This window comes from Puntigrus tetrazona, chromosome 14 (genome assembly GCF_018831695.1).
Source record: "Puntigrus tetrazona isolate hp1 chromosome 14, ASM1883169v1, whole genome shotgun sequence".
NCBI classification, from domain to species: domain Eukaryota; kingdom Metazoa; phylum Chordata; class Actinopteri; order Cypriniformes; family Cyprinidae; genus Puntigrus; species Puntigrus tetrazona.
In genome coordinates this window covers 22,655,957-22,680,240 of record NC_056712.1, presented here as the reverse complement: position 1 = coordinate 22,680,240, position 24,284 = coordinate 22,655,957, and the positions used below count along the sequence as shown (strand labels likewise).

Here is a 24,284-nt window from a genome sequence, read left to right as displayed (position 1 = left end):
GCCGATTAAAAATAATCTTAATGGCCCCAAATGTTTGAAAGGTACTGTATAGAAATCTGTACTTGACTATTTTATTAATTTCCATTACTTTTTACTTCCATGTGTTTTCACTGTAAGAACACTGAAGAGGACACTTTTAAAAGCTAATATAACAAAATACAAGGTTCACAACAGGGTGAACTCACCGATATTGCAGTTTTCTCCCGTCCAACCTTGATGACACTCACACTTCCCCTTTCGACACAAGCCGTGCTCCCCACAGTGTGCCTGACACTCCTCCTGTTCACACCCTGCCCCCGACCAGCCGTCCGCACACCGACACACACCTCCAACACACACTCCGTGAGGACTGCAATCCGTTGCACACATTTCTGAAACAAACAGCATCGTCTTTGAGTCATCAAATACAAGCGTGCAAGGATACCAGTCATAAAAATGCACTATACAACCGTACCAATTTTTCTGTATAAAGTCACATAGCTTACATTAATGCAATAATGTATGCCATTAAAATAACCCTTATGGATATGCAGAGTCAGATACTTGTACATTAGATTTTAATTTTCATTTTACTTAATGCATTTTAATGTGGAACAGACAATGAATCATTTATTTGAATTTTAGCTTCTTGAAAGGATAGTTTTTAGATAGAAAATCATTTACTCACCCTCAACCTGAAGAAGTTTCTTTCTTCTGTCGAAAATGTAAGAATCTATTCTGCAGGACTTTGGTAACCCTGCAATAGCTGGTAGCCATTGACTTGCATAGCACTTAAACTATAAGTCAATGGTCACTGCCAGCTGTTTGTTTTCCAAAAATCTTCGAAATATTTTATGTTCAACAGAAGAAAGAAATTCCTACAGGCTTGGATCTGCTTGAGGGTGTGTAAGTTATGACTGAATATTCTGGGTGAACTATCCCTGTAACTTGAGCTTTAGTTGAATTGAACTTAATATTTAATTCTTGTATAACATGGTTATTTATTTTCCACAAAAATTAATATGAGATCAATCGTTTGTGGACCCATGCGGTACTTTTGCGGATCCCCCTGTTGAAGACCCCTGATCTACATGTTGTCTCATCTGCTTTGGCAAAACAAATAAGAAATTTCATCTCTTTTACAACAGCACCATGCTGAATTATAACTGCTATGACTGAATGCATCTTTGGCAGTCTAATTCTCACTGCTGGATTGTATTTGAATGTTGGGGAACAAAATTGGCAGTAATCCTTTGATAGTTTTGTGCTAAAGCCAATGCACAATGGCTCTGAACTTGTCATCCTGCAAGCTGTGACTGCTAACATTTCTGGAGCTCTCCAGAGCATCCATCAACAAACACATTCACACACACACATACATTCATACAAGACTTGTGTCTTGTGTGCATTTTCAAGGACAAACGTCTCTTTTACAGAACAACACTGTGTTGAGTTTCTGTGTTTACTGTAACATTTAGCACCTTAAAAAATAAATCGTTCGTCATTGTGTATAACAGAATTCTCTCTATTTCATCTAGAATGAAATGTAGCAAAAAAAAGACTCAAAAAAGTGATTTGGCTCAAAGGTTAAAGGTCAAGGCAACATGGGAGGTTTTTAAAAAAATCATTTGAATTTAAAAATGTGGCTACATGCCAAAGCCAGTTTTGGGGGGTGTAGTTAATAGATAATTACTTCCATAAGGCATAACCATATTCTGTAAGTGTCAGCAAACATTGCACACTCTGTTATTCTAGAGAGACATCTCAAATTAGGAAGACTTGGGTCCATAGATGGCTCTATAGCAACTTCATTACTCAGTTTATATTATACATTCAATTTACCGTCACCTTAAAATTTCCCAGTGGGCCGTAAAACTATTAATCTAAATGAATTAATATGCACACTGTAGAATTACATCTGCATGTCTGTTTCCAGTCCAACACCGATCTGCATGTATTAAAACAACCTACAGGTCAACTCAAGATCGTAAGATTACATCTGTATGCGTCAGACAGCACAAGGCATTTAAATTTTCAGTATGTATTTTCTGCATAAATTCATATAAATCAGGCATTGTCAGCATTGAGCTAGAAATTCAGATATAAAAGTATTCAGGCTAGAGATTCGGTTTTCAGACATGCTGCAACCAGACATAAGTGTGTAAGACCATATAAATGTGTCTGATGACAGATAATGAGAGAAACTTAGACTTGGATTGCCCTCATCCACCTTCATTTCTACTAATCATTATGTTCTCATTTCAAAGTGAAGTAAAATATGGGCAATAACTTGAAATCTCAAGTTTTTCTTCATTTCCATTTCAAATGCGTTAACATTTTTTAGTATGCATGTTAACTCAATTTAGATATTGCCTGTCTTTAGTTAGAAATCCAGCTTTTCGAAAAAACGAAATCATGGCTGAAACCAGGCAGCACTGTGCATCTAAACATGCCTGATGCTAGATAACGAGGTCAACTTAGACCTGGCTTGGCCCCATCCACCTTCATTTTAACTAATCATTATGTCCTTAGAACTATCACCTCAACGACTCCTAAAAACCCACTGAATAACACCGCCATGGGCAATTTTGATTTTATAAGGCCATGCTGGAGCCAATTTATCATCGCAGAGAAATTACACCGGTGACTTTTTCAAAGTTCTCCACCGCAGCCCAAGGCAACCTCTCAGGCAAGTACGGAATTGGTCTTCCATTAAGCCATTTCTTTGTCAAGCAACTTACAGAGTGGAGGAAAGTCCACCTGACAAATAAATAACCCATAAAACCTAAAATTGAATGAAACGTAAGTAAAGCCTCTCTGATGTTTGTACAGGGGAGCCCTTTTGCTGTCCCTCTCAAGAGTTTTTCTTCAGTCGCAAGACCTTGGAAGGTCTGATTAGGTCGCGCTGGCTCTCTGGAATATTAAATTGCTCTAAAAAGGTGAAGGGTTGGTTGATTCATTCAATCTTTCTTTTTTTTTTTTAACAACCTTCTTTTTCCACACCAGTCGATGTAATCAATTTTTCATTAGCGGCAAGGTGTTTATCTGTTTTTAGCACTTCCAGGTTCCAGCGGGAGGCGGGTCGATCAACGCCACACACCCGTTAATTAAAGTTTATTTAATTGAAGTGGAACAGTGGAGGTAATGAAGAGACAAAACCCCAACTGTGCAAGCAAGTGGACTCCCATTGCTCCCATGGCCAGAGCTGCAACTAGAAGTGGTCTGACGTTAAGATCACGAACACTCAGGTGAAAGTAATGGCTTACTAAAGTAAAAATTAAGAAACTTTTTTATGTTTAGTAAAAGATAAAAAAAAATAAGTTAAACCTTTCTGTAGTATTATTGCTGGATTTCATTGCTAATATATTAAATTGCTAATAGATATTAAATAAAAGCCTTACAAAATACATACAACTTATACAGGAATATACATTACCATTATTTATTTATTTAGAAATAAAAGGATACTTTTTTCAGTAAAGACATTGACAATGTCACAAAAGATTTGTACTATAAATAAGTACTGATCTTTTAAACTTTCCATTAATAAACCTAGATGATTTTTGGGGTGCCTGACATGCAAGTCAAATTTCCTTGTTTTTTTCAAATGAATGAATTTCCAGAATTTTAAGAAAACTCAAGCAATAATTAGGTGTTTTTTTACTATGTAGGCTCCTCAAACACAAACTCTTTTTTTCTTTAGAAAGTGGGCGTTTTACACTTCCACATAAAATGTTGTCTACATTCCAAGCAAGATTATAGCCATTCTTTGCAATATCGTTATAGACACTTTTCAGTGAAAAACACTATTTAGTCTATTTAGATTACTAACAATATAGACGTGTCCAAAAACATTTAGGGAGAACAAAAACAAAGTTGAAAAGTCACAGTAAAAATACATTTTTTTACAATTGCACAAACTGTCTTCTGCAACAAAAATATAAACATTGCAACGATTCTCAAAAAACACACAAAATGAGTGAGAAATATTAGTGCACCATAATAAAAAATTGTCATCTAATGTTCTTTATGAACTATATAAGTATTATTTACATAATATAACCAAATGGAGGATTCGCTGGCTGCACTCAAAATTGATTTTACCATAACATCACCTCGCTAAGCTTATACCAAAATTCCAGTGCTTTATCGGATGTGTACTGCTGTTTCATCCTTGTTTTTTGTTTGTTTTATGTTAAAGTACTCTGCTGTGTGTTCTTCTGAGCTTTTTCAGAGAGTGCTCTCATGCAAATGTGTTATTTTGCGCTTGTTCAAATTTCCCCACAAAATATCTTGGATGGTCACGTACACTAATGAGCCTCTGAATAACCAAATGAGACAAAAAAGCAGAGAATCTATGATTCACACCACTTTTTTAAAGCGATTAGCGATTCAAAAGTTATTAAACATTTAAAAAACAATGTTTAGCTGGGGGCGGCTGTCTCGGTCTTTGAGGGTTAATCATAGTATCCTTTTAAAAAAAAAAAACATTCATTGTTTTTTAAGCACCGAATCAACATATTCGAATGATTTATGAATGACCATGTGATACTGAAGGAGCGATGGCGGCAGATTTAACGTTAGGAAACTGTACTAATATGTCACATTATTACTGATTTGATATAAAGAATGCACTCAAAAATACATTTGAACAGATGTTAAATGTTAATAAAATTTTAGTTCACATATGAAGCAGATGATTTTTTTCTTTAATAGCCTACTGTAACAGAGCACATAAAAATGAATGTGGGGTGATCTCTGTTTTACTATAACACTTTCTGATAACTGCAGCAGCACATTTATTGTTTTTTTATCACATTTACATTTCAAAAATTCCCTTACTACAAAACCACAGGCACTTATGATGGCATAATTCCCACAACATTCTCTGAAGAAACAGCCTGACAGCTACATTTCTGTTTCTCTTCACCAATTACTTACAGGCATCACAAGGGGAAAGTAAGTTATAGCTGCTTCTGTAAGAGTAGCGTGCCTTTTTTGCGTCGTGGCCACAGGAAATGCTGACGTGATCAAAAGGGTAATCACAACAGGCTAATTAAACTAAAAACATAAACTTTAGTGTACCTAACAGCACCCACCCAGTGTGGGCAGCATGTCAGAGCACAGACCATTTCCTACAGTAATGACTCAATTACCTACAGTAGGGTGCAAAAGTCAGAGAGCACACTGAAAATGTAAAAATCGAAGTTAAACCTAGAAAAAGCTGATTTGGAGTTTTCAAATAAGTCTCCCAATGTCAACTGCAGGTAATCGGATGTACCTGTAGAGCAGTCAGGACCGGTCCAGTTGACGTCACAGATGCAGGAGCTGGTCTCACTCTGGAATGTACCGTGACCAGAGCAGTGTTCTGGACACATAGAGATCTGCGTCTCACAGTTCGATCCGGTCCAGCCTGAGGTACAGTGGCACTGACCATGAAGACAGGAGCCATGGCTTGAACAGGATGGGTCCACACAGTCCACTATAGAAAACAACAGCACAATCAGACCATTTTCTTAGAATTACCTTTACATTTTTGCAAGGATTTTAATCAACAGGCTCAATAATGTTTTATGGGAGTATAAATTCAGTTTCTCAGTTTCCCTCAAAGGCTGGTAAGATTTTTTTGTTCACCAAGGCTTCATTTATTAAAGATGATAATATTGTGAAATGCTATCGCAATTTAAAATATTATTCCTTATTAATTCTTCCTTATAACTTATTCCTGTGATGGGAAAGCTGAATTTTCATCAGTCAGTTTCAATGTCACATGATCCTTAAGAAATCATTCTAATATGGTGATTTGTAGCTCAAAAAACAATTATTATTATCAATGCTGAAAGTTTAGTATTTTGTGTAAACCATGTCACAGTCACACAAAAACTGACCACACACTTTGGATTCATATTTTACTTATTCCATTTTTTTTTTCATATAATACAGTTGCAAATTGGCTTTAGAATCCAAATACTTTCCAGGCTACTGTGTCATCAATTCATATGCTTTCCTTGCAGTTTTACAGTCATGATAATGATCACACCTTAACATTTTTTAAAAGAAAAGTCTATTTCTTTGACAATTACAAGAGTGCACTCCAGAACATCCTAATGTATAACCATTCAATGATGCTTAGATATGCTATTTCAGCTTCCTGCAGCTATTCAAGAAATCACTCTTGAATTTGAGGTATTACCATCATGGAATATAGAAACATCATGAGGGAACAATGTCTGCACCGTGGGATATGTCTGATCTAGTAAAATGGTTTTTATATTCATGCCATACAGTTATATTATCACGCAGCGCAATCTTTGGACCAAATAATGCACATGAGAAGAAAGCACATACCATGACAAATCCATCATCGTGTTTTACAGCAGCAGACAATGTGGGTTTAAGGTATAATTTGGCTTTCCTAAAACATAAACCCATACAGGTATCAGAAGCAATCTTCAAAAAAGATGACTTCTTTGACTTCCCATGAGTTTTTTTTTTCTTTTCTCAAGGCTCTGTGCACTGGCCATAAATTACTGCAGAAGGAAGCATGATGTACAGTTCTTGCTGAGACTGGGACAGAGGTACTAATTTAATTCTGCGCTATGTCTTGAGGTTGCAGTTTTGGGGAATTTGACAGCTTTCTAGTCTGTGTGTCACTGAAGGTGTCAAATTGAAAACGCTGTTGCATTTCCAAATCTGAAAATTTGGTCATCATTTCACATCTTTCTGAATGCAAAACAAGATATTTCAAAGCATTTTCAGAACCATCTCTTCAATCTCGGCCAAAAGTCAACAGTTCATATAAAAGCTTGAAACTTTTTTACAAAACACATATCAAGAGGCTAACAGAGGGCAACCCTTAGACCTCTTTGTAAGTTTTAATTGGCAATCAACTTAATGTGACCACTGTCGCTACGCTTATTAATTGTAATTTGGTTCATTCTACTGTCAAGCATTTTTATCAAAAGGTGTTTATTGTTTGTGCAATAAACTGTAGCATAAATGTATTTGCTTTTTAAACAATCTATTGCTAGCATGTCTCTCTTTTAAAGCATTTCAGGACTTTCCCTCTCTTCTCGACCTCAAGGTGAGTTACTCATTCAATTCAATGACAATTATAACATTGTTCAAGTGACCCGAACATAGACATCTAAAGAGTTCATTCCCAAGCCTATTGAATGTGGATCAATAGACTCAATTGGTTTTACCCAGAGAGAACAGGAAGGGAAAAAATCAAAAGACAGGAAATTTTTGTGTGCATGTAAGGGGTATTTTCTTGGCTGTCTGCCTTATCTCAATCCCATATGTGGAATCCATTTCAGTCAGTGGATGCTGCTAAATGGTGTGGCTAATTTATCACAACAAAAACCAGTCTTTAAGTCAGTACACTCATCCATGTAATTAGCTGCTCGGTGGTGTTGAAAAAGTGCTCTCCTCCACTACAATGAGCTACATGTGTTGTGTTTTCTTTGCATAGCTGCTGAAATCTGTCCAGTTACCTTGGTCACAGTTGTCACCTTTGAAGCCGGGGTTACATATGCAGGAGCCCGTGACACACAGGCCACGACCCCCACACTGGGCATCTACACACTGACCACTGGGCACATCACATTCAATCCCTTTCCATCCACTGTAGCACTGACAGCGCCCGCCGTTGTATTGGCCATTGCCGCTGCACAGCACTGGACAAGCCGCTAAAAGAAGGAAAAAAATTAAAGCCAGGAGGATAAAAGAGGATCCTGACAGCAAAAACTATATCATTAGAACACCACACACACCTCTCGAGCAGTATGGCCCAAGGAATCCTGGGAAGCAATTACATGTGCCTGAAACACATTCTCCATTGCCATAGCAATTGTGTGGGCATTCCATCACTGACTCTGCACAAGGAAGATCAGATAATAAAATTACACTTTATCGGTGGCATATTAACTGCATTTTTACACAGCTTCGTATTTGTGGTCTAACAAGGCACAGTACAAAGTAAGATGGTTAAAAATACTTGTAGAGTGTTTTTAGATCAAAAATCATAAGGAGGCTCTATGGAAGCTATGCCAAATACTAAATTCCCAGTTAATAAATAAATGCATAAATAACTGAAAAAGCAAATAGTTTCCTTTCGCCTTTTCCCTGTAAATAAAAGCAGATCCTCCTCATGGCCGCATAAAAATCATATTTGAAGATAAAAACAAACAGCTCAGCAGCTCAAGGCTTAGAGATTTAGTCTTTTGGCCTCCATATTCCCTGGCCTGACAGAAGAAGATAGCGGCAGAATCAAACTTATTGATTAGCCAACAACTCAGGGCATGCTTCTGCACGCCTCATTATCACTGCTGCGCTATCTCAGGCACTTGGGTGCAAGACAGAAATATGAAGAGGCCATCTGAAGGCACCTATAAAAGCTTGTAACAACGGCCCAGTTGCTCTGTCAAGAGTCACATTACATAATGTTGGGTATGAAATTACATTTTCAGCTTTGATGCACAAATAAGCATGAAACACAAAAAATAACCATTCACTCTCTGTGGCGCATAAACAAAGACAAACGCGTATGCTCTTAATCACATAAAGCACATGGTCGTATCGCATGTGCTAGCTCACCTAGCACTATGGTGCTGTATGAGACAGGCTCTATGGAGCGGCCATCATTGTAAAAGGCCAGGTGCCACACACCAGTGTGCAGGTACTGGATGAAGCCTGCTTGCTGAACGCTGACCGTATTCTCCAGTCGGTCCCTGAGCTCCGGATCAAACTGAACGCGCTCTCGTGAGATGAGCCTACTGCCATCTAGAAGCTCCACAAAGTCGTACTGAAACACACACAATTGCATTGTCCGCAAATGCTTTACAACAAAATAAAATAGCAGATTTAATATCCAGACACCGTGACATTTAGGCTGCCATTACCCTGTCTGGTTCCAAAATATCATGCCAAGAAATCTTTTACAACACAGTAAAACAGATGTCTATTTTTTATTCATTTGGCATCAAGGAGTGTTACTCACTAGAACTTCCTCTACTTCAAACAGAACATTAAAATAAATAGATAGACCCACTAACTGAAGACTCTAAATTAAAGTTTCTCAGATTGATTTCCTACTGGTCAGCTACAAAAAGCAATAAGAAGACACATGGCAAATTGGAAGCAGCATTCAATAAGCTTGCTTTAGTTTATTGTGATGGCTTTGGGGACACATTGATTGAACATCTACAATAAGTTGGACAGTTTTCTTCAGCGCTTACGAAAGATGCTGCTTTTATTGACACCTGTGAGTGTTAAACACCCAGCCAATCACTGAGACAGAGAGAAGATGTCTTTCTGTTGGAGCAGTTTGTTTTGTTATTATTAAAGGAGGATTTGTTCTTTCTTGGAAGTCTGATATATATATATATATATATATATATATATATATATATATATATATATATATATATATATATATATATATATATATTGTCACGTCTTTGGACTCTTTTGTTGTTATTGTTTTTGTCGTGTGTCATGTGTTCCGTGTGACCTACTTTAGTTAATTGTCTTTATCATCTTCAGCCGTGTCTTGTTAATTTAGTCATATTACGTTGTGTATTTAAGTCCTGTGTGTTTGTATTCAGTTTGTCCGAGGGTCGAGGTTATTACGTGTGGTTTTTGTTCTGCCTGCCTGCATATTATTGTTTTGTCCGTTTGAAGAGGATTAATACTTTTTTAATAACTTAATGATTAATTAATTTTAACCATGTATTACTTATTTGAGACACCAGAAGACTTTGTATTACCTGGGTGTGTGAGGGTGGAAGTCCTCTCTTTCCATAGACTCCAATCAGGGCATTTTTCTGAATGGAAATATTAAACTTGAGAAAGTGGGGCTGTTCAATGAGAAGTCTGGACCTCCAGAAAATTCCTGGTGGAACGGCATGTGCTACTTGCTCACCCAACTCCACCTGCCCTGTGTCTAATGTGGAGTTATACTGCAGCATTACTCCTACCCTTCCTGTGAGCAGACAGATATTGAAACAATATTATGCCATAACTGAATCGATAAGCCCAGAAAACTGTCACAGTTGTATTGTTAGAATATTTGAAGTTTACTCTCAATTCACATAAGACTTAAATGCATAATGATATTAAATAAGGGTCTTTACTGTTGGGCACTCATGCTTACTTCATGTTCTTTTATACTTTTGCCCAAAGTTTATTCACTGCAGCAAACTCAGTCAAATACTAATTCCTATCAATCCGGTCAAGAAAACTTAATTTGCCAATAAAGCGTTTTTGGTCTTATTTCAAGCCTAAAATTTCAAAAGAAAATTAAATTAAAAGATTTTTTTATATTTCTATATATGCTCAGAGATAAATGGTCTCTTCAATGATTTTCCTGATGAGCGCCTCAAAATGTCAAACATTTCCCTAAAACGCGCAGTAGGCATTTGCCATGCTCTTTCATAGTCTCCAAAGGCTATCATTCAGATGACAGTTGACAGAGTTTATACAACACAGACAAACATCTTTATATCGCACTTCAAAAAGAGGCAATAAGTCAATTAAAAGAACACAATATAGCATGGCAGGTTCGCACTCGGAATAAGGAAATCGTCTTTTATGGACTTGCTTCAAACTGATGCTTTCTAAACATGGTAATTAGGACAAACCTAGCACGGTGCGTGCTATTCTTTGGAGACTGTCACTCCGTAAAGAAAGATACTATCACTATTTTTCTTTATAGTACTTTAGCAGCCTTTAAAGGCAACAAGAAACAACATTCAGGTCCCTTTACAATTATTTTATCCACTGGGAATTTACTGAATTGAGAAAAACGATTGTTGCGTACCAAAGTAAACCAATGTGGTTAGCTGTCTTTATATCGCACAATACAACTTTCTATTTCTCAATTGAAGCATTTTATCTTTCTTCCTTGTGACTTCATATGTTACAAAGTGTCTATGTCTCTAAATTACAACATTGTTTCTTGTAATCGTTTGTAACTGTGTACTATTTTACACTAAAAGCACAAAGGAAACTGAAAAGGAAACACTGCTCTACAAATGAATATGCAACTTGAAAGAAATAACTGCAGTCTATGTAAAACAACGTATCTAAAACATAGAGATATGAAAATGCAGTCCTCTGTGACTGAAAGGTCATTGATTTCGGCCTTGAAATGTTACCATCTGCAGAAATTGCAGTCACAGTGTTGGTCGGGAACGTCACCGGTTTGGCTCGTCCATTCTCAAAGGCGTGATTATCCACATCCTTCAGTTTCCAGTTCAGGCCAAGTACATGCATGGCTGCGAGAGAAGGCAATTAAGATCATGAAATGGAAGAGCAAGCACATATCATGTCATGAGACATTCTCATTTGCAAAAGGATATAGTTTGAAAAGCCACTCTGGAAGGTGATTTGCAGTCTCCTTTATGCATGTATTGGACACAAGCGCAGTGCATATAAAAAGAAAAGCTCTCGCTCATTAGACTCTCTAAATAGTACACCAATGGCTTTTTTTTACTATTTGAAAACATGTTCTTTGAATTATCGCTGCATGGGGTCTTGACACAAACTGTTTTGAATATACTCCAGATTAGTCTTTAGCTTGTCACTGAAAACATTTACTGCAGAGAAAATGGAATTATATTCCAGTGATTAAAAAGAAAAAAGAGGAAAGATGTGAAAATCAAAAGCCTGAAGATCAAAACATGTCTGCATTATATAATACAGGAGTTTCTCCCATTCTGTCTTCCCCCTTGCTGTCTCTCGTCTTTCCCCCATTCTCTCTTCAAAACATTCTCCTCTTCATGCACTGCTGTTAAATCTTAGGCAAACACTTTCTAGTTGTTTTTTTTAACCATTCGATCTGTGTGAAAACAGCTTGGGAAAAGTCTCCTTCAAAGTTCACAGTGAGGGAGCTCGCTGAGGAGGCTGTGCTTCACACACCTCTCTTCCTCTCGGTTTGATCTTTGTAGGGATGAATGTTTCTAACAGGCCTTCAGCAGGGGAGGAGGAGTCCCCAACTGCGGCAAATAACTCACAGTGGGGAAACAATGTAAAAAAAAAAAAGGAGAGAAAGAAAAGAAATTGTAGGTTATAATGTTTTTGTGAACTAACGGATTGAATATAGATTGCTGCGGACAATAAAATCATGCAGCTTTTGCCTCGCTCCAGATATTAATCACTAAACTGATGTCTTTTTCCCTGCATATCCGTGTGTATGTGACTTCCTAGAGATAGGGCAACTATTTAGAGCAGAGCACCAGGTGTTTTGGCCACAGATGAAGGCAGAGGAAGGAAAAAGTCCACTTGATGAGCTTTTTCGCTATCTCTTTTGGGGGCAGGCTGGATAAAACACCTCACACCTGAGTACCTCATGGTCACATAGGGATGCACGCACACACACAACCACACACACACACACACACACACACACGCAATTACCTATACAGTAGCAGAGCAGAATTGACAGCAGGGTGGCCACGCCTACAGCACTGAGTGCGGTGCATTTCCATGAACACCGTTTAGGTGACTTGTTAAATTTGAATGCACCTCTTGATAGCGTGTTGCGGGTTAAGGGACGGGCTGGTGGAGAGTAGACAGCCCCGGTCGCCATAGTATAACCGGGATTGGGAGTTGTGAAGAGAGATGTGGTGCCGGTTCCAGTCTTAAGCAGGAAGTGCCTTGGGAAAGGGAGATAAGATATGAGATGATGAAATATATAACAATAACCTTGCTGAAAACTTTCATAGTGAGCTGTGAACAAAACCTCAGGTAAAAAAAAAAAAAAATGCAGCGATGTCTTTGTTAAAAGTTATTAAAATTTCTGACCTATTGAGAATTTTAAAGCTACACCTTTTTCATTGATGTGTCACTATTTTTATCGCCATGGAAACTGCAGTTATAGCTTTGCTATTTCTTTGTTGTAGATGCAAGGTTTTGTATGTAACAAAAGCTGTAATTTAATAAGCTGCCATTAAAATCCTAATAGCTTCATTGATTTAGAGGGCTGTCATTGGATCAGTGCCTGTACTTGTATGAAATGAATGTCTCTAACGATGGACTGTGATGGAAAGAACCATACAAAGTCAAGTCAAAGTGAACGGCGGTTAACTGAACTCTAGATTTTACGATGACAAACATAACCCATAATGATGTGTATGCATCAGCATCTGATGGCAGTGTTTTCTGTTCTGCTTTTCATCAGTGGCGCTCCACCGCTGCCGAATCTTCAACGCCACAGCAAAATAAATCATTTTTTACCTGAGTTGTTAATGTTAAGTTTGCTGTCTGTCTTAAATGTAATGAGAAAAACACAAAACACAAAATAATAACAAGAAAAGTTTTGAGCACGTACTAACTTTAAGTTTGAATCAGTTAGGCGAATCTCTCACTAAATGAACACTGGATGACCTTTGCTGACATCCTTTCTACAATAGTCACACTTTTCTTAAGAGTCTGGAGTCAGGAACCTTTGCTTTTCTTTTAATACTTTTAAAACCAAAAGCAGTGCAGGTGATAAAACTGATAATCATTTAAAAAATGTTTATTGAGCACACGATGAATGATTTTTTCAAAAATCGTCACAATAGATGACAATGTAAAATAGTTAAAGATAGAAAGCTGTTGCAAAATTTTACATGTTTTCTTGGTGAAGACATTTTTACTGCCCCCAAAATTCTGAATAATATTTATTAAAATATCACCTTATCTTGCTGACAAATTCTTTAAACTGACCAATTTAAAAATAGCCTATTGATAGTGTGTATATTAATGTGAAATAAACACAAATACACCACATGTATTCATATATGTAAACAAAACACATCTAAAATTAAGGAACAGTATGGTTAGCTTGGAATACAGTATACAGAAGACAAAAAGCTTCTAGGAACAACATTTTTAATTTGAAATTATGATATTTTGTTTGTTTTGCTGCCTATGATTCCGCTTCAAAAAGGCCCTTTGCTGATATTTTGATTTGTTCTCTTGTTTTTTTTAATCTAATTCATTCATACTGCACACATAAAAAAAAAACAGACATTTCCAGCCAATTTTCATGTGATGTTGGTGGTTCTTGTTCACTCTGGCTGGCTGTTACATCCCTGCCTGCTTCACACTGGCTCCTGCGTACAGTCTTGCGTCCTGGAGGCATTTTACAGTTGGTGAGCCGTCGGTCCTCCTCAAAGCTCTGGATGTAGGGCCTGTTTATTCCATTTTATTATAAAAATGCTTTTCCATTTTATGTTTACTGTTCAATTTAAATGTGATTAGTAAATGAAAAATAATAAAAATTAGGACAAGAAAGTGCCCATAAAAAACACAAATTACAATCAATTATTTGCTCCGTAGCAGATTAATTTGTGTTCAAATTAAGTTTCATTATTTTATTTATTTATGCATGTTTATGAACTAGAGTGCTGCCTTTATACTTGACCAAATTGATTGCTTGTCTTTTTTTTTTTTTAGCTGTACAACAGTACACATAAGAAATTTTATACCTAAACTGTTATAATGGCTTTTACTGTTCAGATAGAAAAAGCATTTTCCCACTTTTTTTTTAGACAAGGTGGCACCTACAAGAACACATCATTATTAGACTAGTCTTCATCCCCTCTGTACATTTTTTGTACATTTTGTACATTTTTAAATTTAAAAAAGTAACCGGGTTCCACATTCTACACAAACAATCCTTGACTGTGTAAAATTTCAGATGATTAAAGATTTAAACCTCGCCAGCGACTAACAGCTTTACTCTTTAAAAGTTCAAACTTCAACGGTCAAGCAGCACTCAGGCGCTTGTTCTTTTGTGCAATTTTCAATACAGGTCTGGTTTAAGATGCCTGCTTTTCATTCAGAAGGACTCCATTGTAAAACTTCTACTTTATAATCTGCACGGTTATGAGCTGCTGCCACGACTCCAAACGCGCAGGCACACACACATTTTTCACAAGGGCTCGGATAGGTTCCGGGCCACTGCGCACTGAATGAGGCACATTTAAAAGCCTTCACAAACGATTAACAAATACACTGACAGTGTGCCGTTTTGAGGCCAAACAATCCATAATTGATTAGCGGGAGTGTGACGCCAGGCAGAGAAAATGACTAAGCTAATCCTCATCGCCCCTTTTTGTAGGGTGTGAGAGTGTTGTTCGCATTAGGACGACTAAGAAGTAACTTCGCCCTAAAGAGTTTTTTTTTTTTTTTTTTTTTTTGCTCTTGTACAATGTGATTCTCTGTCAGTGTCCCACCTTTCCTTGTCATCGGCTTGACGCTTGGAATGTTGCAGTGCGAAAGAAGAGGCCCTACAGAAGGAAAAAGGATTTGGAAGTTGAAAGAGAAATTGCAAACAAAAGAATAAAAGTCCTTTCCTGGCATAATCTGATATATAATGACTGCCGCATTAGCTAGGCTAAAGAAAAGAGTGGGCTTTTCAAAAGGACTACTTGTTGACTTAAAGAGTTAAAACGATTGAGTCTACACGCGAAAAGAGTATGCGACCGCTGAGGTGAGTTTAATGCGAACACAAGGCCTCTTTTCGACAAACGCGCACGTGAGACTTAAGTTAAATGAAAGGGGGGGGCTGTGAAAAACAAGGAGGACTTGCACGTATCCTCTCCACTCCAACTCGGATTCAAGCATCCTCTTTGAGGCGGAAGCATCTGCCACCTCAGTAGGGGTTTCGGAGCAGCAGGTGCCTCTCCGGCACTCGGCAGAGTGGCGGTATTTTAAGACGCTCCCTGGAGGTTTCTGCGCCACTGCCATTTTAGGACAGTCCCTTTCTGTTGACATGTAAAGATCAGAGTCTTTGTGACAGACAGCGGAGTGGAAAGTTTTCAAGATAACGCTCCGAGAAAGGTAGAGTAGTGAGAAAAGGAGATGGTGATGGATCGGTGTACTGCGAGGAGGAAAGCAAGGAAGCTGAAGAGAGAGAGAGAGAGAGAGGTAGTAGAGGAATTCTACTGGGATCATTAATAACAGGAGAAGCCTGTGTTCTCTGCCTAGATCTAGACACACAACAAAGATTCTTCACTTGATGTGATTACAAAACATCTTCCCTTCTCATATCCATAAGAAGTACGCTCTCGCTAGAGTCCTTTGTTTTCTTTCTTTTTGTTGTTTTTTCCTCTCCACAATAGAGCACAACAGCTGTGGACCGCAAAAGATCAAAAACCTGACGAGCAGCGTTGCCAACACTTCTGTTGGTAATGAATGTGTACAGTGTGACTGCAGAGTGGATTCTTCGTTAAATGCCATTTCAAAAAAAACACAATTTAGTGACCAATTTACCAAGTTAAAATGATTTTGTAAATATTAAAACTTACTGTCCTTTCTGTTGTACATATATTCCTGTACTGATGGAAACCGACAGTTGGCTATTTCATGTTTAGATTTCTAGGTTTTTTTTTTTTTTTTTTTTTTGGAAGTTAATGAAAAGCATTCAAGAAAAAAAGAACGTGGGCATTATGTTGAAATAGCAGGGAGAGAAAAGCCATACTAAATTGCAGGCCAGGCTGATAGTAGACTGAAATTAAATTTGATTCATTCATACAAGATGATCCACTCTACACTTTTTTTCAATAATGACATCCCATTCCTCTATACGTGCTAAACACACACACACACACAGATACTTTATTCAAAGGTTATAACTTAAATTAATTTTGTATCCACACACATAAAACAACAGTGAATACATTGCTTTAGATACAATGGTGCGTAAGGCAATTTAAAATAGTGATTGTTGGAAATATTTCAGCTGCACATGTAGCTGTTAGTATTAGACTTAATAATAGCTTTTTGTTCATATAAAACATGAAATAGCAAACTGTGTTCTCTTTTGCCTAAAAAATAATAATGGCACTAATGTTTTTTTTTTTTTTTTTTGAGACGAGCATTTAATGGTACACACCTTTTGTTTTTAGTTTTTTTGTGGAATGATACTGTGAACAGTTTAAATCTGTTATTCATCTTGTTTAACCTTTTGAGTGGGTGGCAGCTCAGGCTCCTGAGGGTACATGCAGCAATTCAGGGTTACATAAACTGTGCCATTATGACATTATGCGCAATGTATCATCCAGGAAGAATTTAACTCCTTCATACTTTTTAAAAAAAGTTGCCAGCGTCTCTCTCTCCATCTCTCTAAATATATACACTATATAAGAGTAACACTGAACAGGCATTTGATGTAATTTGTTGATCAAGTGTTTTTTGGGGGATTTCTGTGTCAAAAAAACCCAAATCTTTTCAAATGAGCAATTTTTGCATCTCAGTTTCAATAAGATCTTTTTTTTTTCTGTGAAAGAAGTTTCTAGATCTTAAAATGACAGTATGTTTTTTACAATCCAAAAAGTCTTTTATTTCAAAAGATCAAGGAAGATTTGTTATGATACCTTTAAGCTAAAAATAAGCATATTCTTTTTGATGTTTCTTCTACTTTGTCTAAATATAGGCCAAACGAATTTTATAAATTGATTCGAATACTAATATTATTATTTCACGAGGAACGACATCTTCCTTTGTGCTCTGTGTCCACTACTTGGTCATCTAATTACATGTGTTTGCATAAAATTGCACGTATACATAATAGAAATGTTTTGTTTAGTTTTTTTTTTTTGAACATGGTGACTTCTGTTTTGGTTAATTAAGTCTACTTTCAATGCTTTTGCATTCATATTCGTCCTCTGCAGGACCCAGTCTACCGGGACCTTTCCCTTCAGCCTTTTGAAGTGAAAATGCTGATTGTAGCGTTTAGAAATCTGCATAAGGGTGTGGAAAATCTATGATGCAGTACATTACTATTTACTCTGTGAGTCGGTTATGAACAAAGGCTGAATTTTGTAAAGGAAGATATCCTTTCATAAAGTCTTGTATTGTATTTTTTGTCTTTAATTCAAAAGCACTGGCTTATAATTGAACAATAAACAGATTAACAGACTGTGTGCACTATTACAACAAAACATTTTTCGTATTATCATAATAAGAACAAAAGTGTACATACAAATGCTTCTGGGATCCAAATGATATGTGTATCTGAAGAGGGTGAGACTAACATGATGTGTATTTATTTATGCTTGATATGATACTCATGTCATGCATACATAAATTCATTCTGTCAGGTGGATGCTGGGTAGGCAGCCCTCAGCTTGAGTAGTACACTTCAAGAAATCTGTAGTGACAGCTAGGTGCATTATATAAAGGCTTGTCTTGGTAGTTTTTACCACAATATTTGCTCAAATATGAGTAGTGATAAATAACTGATGGGAACTTAATGGGAAATGAATGAGTATACAGAGTATGATTTTTGACACAAATCAAACTGATTGAGTGGAATTTTAATATTTATTAACACAGCTAGTCATGATACACAATGTTGAATCTATATATATATATATATATATATATATATATATATATATATATATATATATATATATAGTTCACTCCTTTATCCATTATGAAATCCGATTTAAATAAAGTACACTCACCAAATCTACACACACACACACACACACACACACACACACACACACACATGCTCGGCTGAAATTTATTGCATTTTTTTATCACGGAGTATCACTTGCAGATAGCATATTCATCTATGTGAAATAAAATAAATAAAATATCATATAAAATTAAATTAAATTTAAATTATTATTATTTTTTTTTTTTACTGTGCAAAATTTTCTAGTTTTATACAAATTATAAACATTGTTTTGTGTATATGTTCGATAATTCACCTGTAAAAAAAAACATGAATAAAATAATCAAAATAGACAAAAGATGAATGGTATAATGTAGTTTGAATCAGCATCAGAATTGGAAGTGAAATGAGTGAGCAACTTTATGCCTGTGTAAAAACACGTACCTGTTCTCCAAGCCCACGTTGCCTCCTAGAACCCAATTTTCTTGCAGCTGCACACATTCAGATGCGCTCTGAAGCTCTGCCGGCTGATTGGCCAGTGATTGGTTGAGGGAGGTGACTGAGGGATGCTGCTTATGTTGATGTGGAGCAGGTGGCAGAGGAGGCGGTCCTGCTTGGCTGGGAAGCTGGTCTATTGGAAGAGGAGAGGCAGAGGTATTAGTGGAGCTTGTTACAGAATTCTGCTTTACACAAAGCGCAGGCGGATTCTGTGCCTGTTCCAGATTGGATTGGGTTAAATGGGATTCTTTACAGGATGATTCGGTCCTATGAACACCTTCAAATATTCACTTCACTCCGTCCAGCTTTATTTAAGAGAGACAGAAGGGACACTGAACACTACATTATGAGAATCTCACGGTTTACGGCAATGTGATTTAATTTTTGAATTAAAATAACCATTTGAAAAATTCAGGATTTAGCTTACTAAATAATGTGGAGTATTGCAGGTAATGTTGTCTGCTTATCTGTTAGAGATAACAAAAAATAGGGGGTGGAATAATCTCTTATATATATATATATATATATATATATATATATATATATATATATATATATATATATATGTATATATTTAACAGAAGTTTAGTAAAAAAACTCTCAAATTACAAAGTTTTTTTATTACAAGAAAAAAATATATATATATATATATATATATATATATATATATATATATATATATATATATATATATATATATATATATATCAGTAATAGATATATATCTATATCAGTATTCTTAACAAAGTAGTAGTAGTAGTCGTATTTGCCTAAAGTTAAAAGACAGCAGATTTAGCCAGGAAATGTGAACATGGCTCAGAGGATAAATGGAAACAGTTTGCAACTGTAAAATGTACAAAGACTTGAAATTGAGTAGCAATAGTGACATGGTGCTCACCGACTTTTACGACTGAGCAAACGTAAGTCTCCGCAGGCCGTTGCTGGGGAGCAGATGTTTTATAATGGGCTCTTAAACTGAACGCTTCACGTTTGATTACAGCCAGAGAGAGACTCTCGTTTAACTAATGACCGGAACCTCCATTAGGACAGCAGGAAAAAAACAGGTTTTCTCATTTCACTCCAAGCTGGGTAATTGCCCCCCAAAATGACACTGTGTGATTATCTCACTGTCCCATCCTGCCGCCGTGCTGACAGGTCTGTTTCCATCTGACTACGGGTGTCCAAACATATGCTGTCACACACTAGATTGTGACAGGGACGTACTGCGCAGGCAAGCCATAAAAATTCAATATTTGCCTTTATTCTCATGCGAAAGCATCGCAAGGAATAAGGTGCGCGCGGCGGAATAATTCGTTATGAGCTTTGCCTTTTGCCTTTTTCCTTTTTCTTTTAAGTTCAATCATTTAAATGTCAAAATGGTACTGGCAATGATCAAATCATACTTTATAACCCGTTATTAACGTTTTAAATGCGTCAGTCACAAAATCACAATCCAGATATCTATGTTTTTCAGCCAGCATTTTACGTATCATTCTATATGTTGTAAAATAGAAAAGCTACAAAAATATTGCGATGCTTAAGCCACCCATAAAAATGTACAAATTGTTAGCCTAGATATAAAACATATTAAAAATCATTGATGATCAGATAGCACCCGATCATGATAAAATTAGTTTTTATTAAAAATGAGAGCGTGATCAGATACAAGGACATTCTGAGCACATTCAATGAGGTATGAACACTATGTTTTTTCATTATCAGCTATACAAGTGATTTGTGACGCACGCGCTGCCTTGCAAATAATCATTATGCATCACTTTGACAGACTTGGTTGTAAATTTTCCATCATGCTCTACTTTATCCATAAATAAAATATTGCAACTCTTGGCATTTTTAATGTGACATTTATATCACGAGAGCTTCTTAAAAAGATCTTCTTTAGTCTTACCAAGCGCTCTGTACTTGGGGACAGATCGTGCAGGTTCTTCTTTTATTCTGTCTCTCTCGTTTTTCTCCCCGGATCCTCACTCACGTGTCTCTCCCAGGCTGTTTCCACGGGGCCTTTTAAAACTTTATTTTCTTCCCTTTTCTTTGCTTCTAATCCTTATTAGCATCCTTTACTGTGGGAATGTTTATAAAGTACGGAAACGCAGGAGACCAAACGTATTATTTTTATCTGTCAAAATGACAGAAAGCATTTGAAATTATGCCTCAATGTTTTTTTTTTTTTTTTTTTTTTTTTAAATTCAGTAAATAATGTAAGAGGCGTTTTCTTTTCAATTTTGTTGAGATGACAGTGATCGGATCTCTATACAGTCACACTAGAGAATGCAAAGTGTAAATGCAATTCAGATGAAGAATATCAAAATACGAAACACAGGTTAATGGCAAAGGAGTAGCAACCATAACCAGATAGTATCCTCTCAATTAATAGGGATGCGCTAATTAGACGTTTTGTTTCTTTTATTATATTTTTACAAATACGGAAATATGGACAATTTAGTTATTTATTTTGCCAAATGTCAATAATCATTTAAGCAGTTCCACCATCAGTGTCAAAGATGTAAAAATTTTTATTTTTTATTTCGAGTTCTAAATCTACTCAAGTAAATAATTATTAGATGCACTTACTTTACTACACTATTTGAAATGTTGTTCATGTTAAGTAACGCGCATAACTAATAACCGTGCATTTGCGAGAAACAACCCAGTACAGTTACTGCAGGATAAACTGTTATTGCTGTTATTATGGGGAACATACATCTCTGGCGAGCTCTTAAAATGGGCCTGTCACAGACTAGTGCTGTGACAAGTGACTCTGAAGTCAGTGGGTTCGACTGAGAACGTGCATGTGTGCACAAACTACTGTAACAAAACACGTGCGGTACGGCTGCCGGTGCTCGTGTCACCTCAATTATACTTAGGTTTGAATTTGCATCTGTGTTTGTTGTTTAATAACAGCAGTTTATTATTGCGTCAAGGCTATTTTAAATCGCGCCCATTTCATTTTACATTCAAATCGGAATTTACCCTTGGACATCACGCAGGCCGATGTAAAGCACGATCATTAAATCTAACAAGAACTCTAAAGTAACTAAAAAGCTCATATATGCCACAGAAGCACCAGTCATGTCAAGAACCACGAAACACCAACTAATACTAAACGGACAGAGGCCGAAGCGAAGAAAGAACAGGAATCATTATGACAGGTGTCTCGCCGCATTCGGGACGGGGTTAAAATAGCCCTCTGTGACAGGTGCATTAGACAAAGTGTTGGAGAGGAAACACAGCACACACTCCACTCCGTGCGCCTGACACAAAGAGGTCACCCAGTGCAACGGCAGCGATGTTGTGTCATGCCCAGACACGGCGAACACCGTTACACTTTCATGTTGTTTGCATTCGCAAATACATCAGACGGGACCCGAGACAGTGGTTGGAAACGAAACAGCCAGCAATCTTAAGAGACAGTGAACTTCCGCGGCGGCACAATTTGCCTTAAATGTGCCCTTAAGGTAACTCATGCCTTTTTGAATGCGACTTAATGGAAAATTGTAACAAATTATTTCCTTCAATCTAGATAAGGAGGCGCCGCTCTGATTCAATCTGAGCGCCGCTAGACTCCACATACTAACAAATGATTACACACAGCATGAGCAGAATGTTAAGGCATTCAGCAGGCTTTCCATCCAGATCTGAGGCAATCAGCTTTCTTTAATCAAACTCCCTGAGCAATAAAATACAATTCTCTCTCTCTTGATTGGCCGCACACATGCTGTACACAGATTTCTCTTAAATGTGCATTTCTGTTCTTCGTAAGTTTATGTTTACCTTTAGGTTGGCATATCCTGCAAAAAAAAAGAAAATTCCTTTGCGTTTTTTCGTTGAAAGTTTCGTTTGCAATCTGGGAAAGACAGATACAGCCGGCATGAAATTTCTCAAAGTCAAGTTGTTCTGCTATGATTTAACGGGATGCTTTAGTGGGCCGTTTTGATTAATATTGGATGGAGTGACTGAAATGACATCCCATTTTACTGTTAATGCTACTGCTAACGTCGGCATAAAAGACTGCTGAGGGGTCATCTATATTTTCCTCTCTCACCACGAAGAGCTAAGGAAGGCATAGGCATGAAAATATTCTATAAACCTGCAATTTATGCCGACAAACATCAATATAGATTTTTTCGTCCGAAAAAATAAAACATTTGAAACAAACCATTATCTTTTCTGGTTTTAACATATCAAATGATGTTTTCCAGTAATAGTGAGACAAATAAATAAATTATGTAGGCAACTGTTTTGTTTCAAAACAGAATGCAAACAATTAGTCTTTTCTACTCTTTTATGGTCTCAAATACCCTTTGAGTAAATAGCTGTTTTCACAACAACATCTATCATTTATCAAAAAGAAATAAAAAATACATCCCACTGCCCATGACAAGAGTATAACATAAACTGTCATACTTGATAAATGAGACTAAATAGTACCAGAAAAGGGGGTTTGGTATTGCATTTCTGTAAATAATGAAAAGAAAATTGCATTCATGAATTTTGTGGTAAACAGAGGACCCTTTGAGACTCCATGAGCATGTTACGGTAACAGATGAATGTGAAATACACATAATAGCCTGTGCATGTCTAAAAAGAAGCTATTAAATATTATTCAATCTCAACACAAAGAGCTGAAAAACAGAACATAAAATACCTTTAAAACACAAACGCTGAACAGTAAGAACACATGCACATCTGAAGGCAATGAAAATGATGAATTAACATTGAATACACATTATCTGAGCATGTAATTTTTGCGGAACATTTTTGCTTTCTTCAAGAGCTTTTGCACTTACTCCTGCACCCGCTCCTAAGACAGATTATAACACCATTCTTGATTATTCTGCACCGAGCATACCCTATATTTAGACATCCCTCCTTAGCTCTCCTTCCATTGACTTTGCCAGTCGGTATCACATCCAATCACTTGAGAGAAAATGTCACAGTTGGAATAACCCTCCGGAGCATGGAATAACCCAGCAGTTACCAGTGGACTATAATTGTATTTTACTTCAAGTTCAGTCTTCGTGAGCCACTGCTACATCCTCCAAAACAACCCAAAAATGTATGTGAAATATGAAAGTTTTTTTTTTACCCTCTTATAACTTAATAGAAATGTTTAAACAAGCTATCCAATCAAAACAAGAAGGATGGTGTTTGATTTGTTTTTTAAGTTTCAATATGAAATACTATATTGATGCCTTATTTACCCCCAAAATGTGTCCTAAAGTACATATTAGCAACTAAAAAGACACACCATTTAAAACTAGCGCCACCTCGGAGACATTCTTGTGCATTGTTTTGAATGTGCATCATTATGGCAAGAGGCATATGTAAAATGAATTACCATTTAGGTTGTGATCAAAGAAAATTAAAAAAAAAAAAAAAAAAAAAA

The 24,284-nt window shown here is 36.7% G+C and overlaps 1 protein-coding gene across 6 annotated transcripts in view; it reads right to left on the bottom strand.

Annotated features, from left to right (window-relative positions):
- si:dkey-237h12.3 (teneurin-3) overlaps positions 1 to 24,284 on the bottom strand; it is a 94,444-nt gene that overhangs the window by 27,861 nt on the left and 42,299 nt on the right. For 4 of the 6 annotated variants that reach the window (XM_043256436.1, XM_043256438.1, XM_043256439.1 and 1 more), the window contains exons 4-13: positions 18,824 to 19,010; positions 15,207 to 15,260; positions 12,400 to 12,638; positions 11,139 to 11,258; positions 9,750 to 9,964; positions 8,578 to 8,785; positions 7,755 to 7,856; positions 7,476 to 7,670; positions 5,261 to 5,461; positions 186 to 371 (exon numbers count right to left, since the gene is read on the bottom strand). In XM_043256436.1, the coding sequence (XP_043112371.1) occupies positions 186 to 371; positions 5,261 to 5,461; positions 7,476 to 7,670; positions 7,755 to 7,856; positions 8,578 to 8,785; positions 9,750 to 9,964; positions 11,139 to 11,258; positions 12,400 to 12,638; positions 15,207 to 15,260; positions 18,824 to 19,010 (1,707 nt within the window). The remainder of the gene's footprint in view (positions 1 to 185; positions 372 to 5,260; positions 5,462 to 7,475; positions 7,671 to 7,754; positions 7,857 to 8,577; positions 8,786 to 9,749; positions 9,965 to 11,138; positions 11,259 to 12,399; positions 12,639 to 15,206; positions 15,261 to 18,823; positions 19,011 to 24,284) is intronic. The other 2 variants (XM_043256440.1, XM_043256441.1) reach the window with 1 other exon arrangement.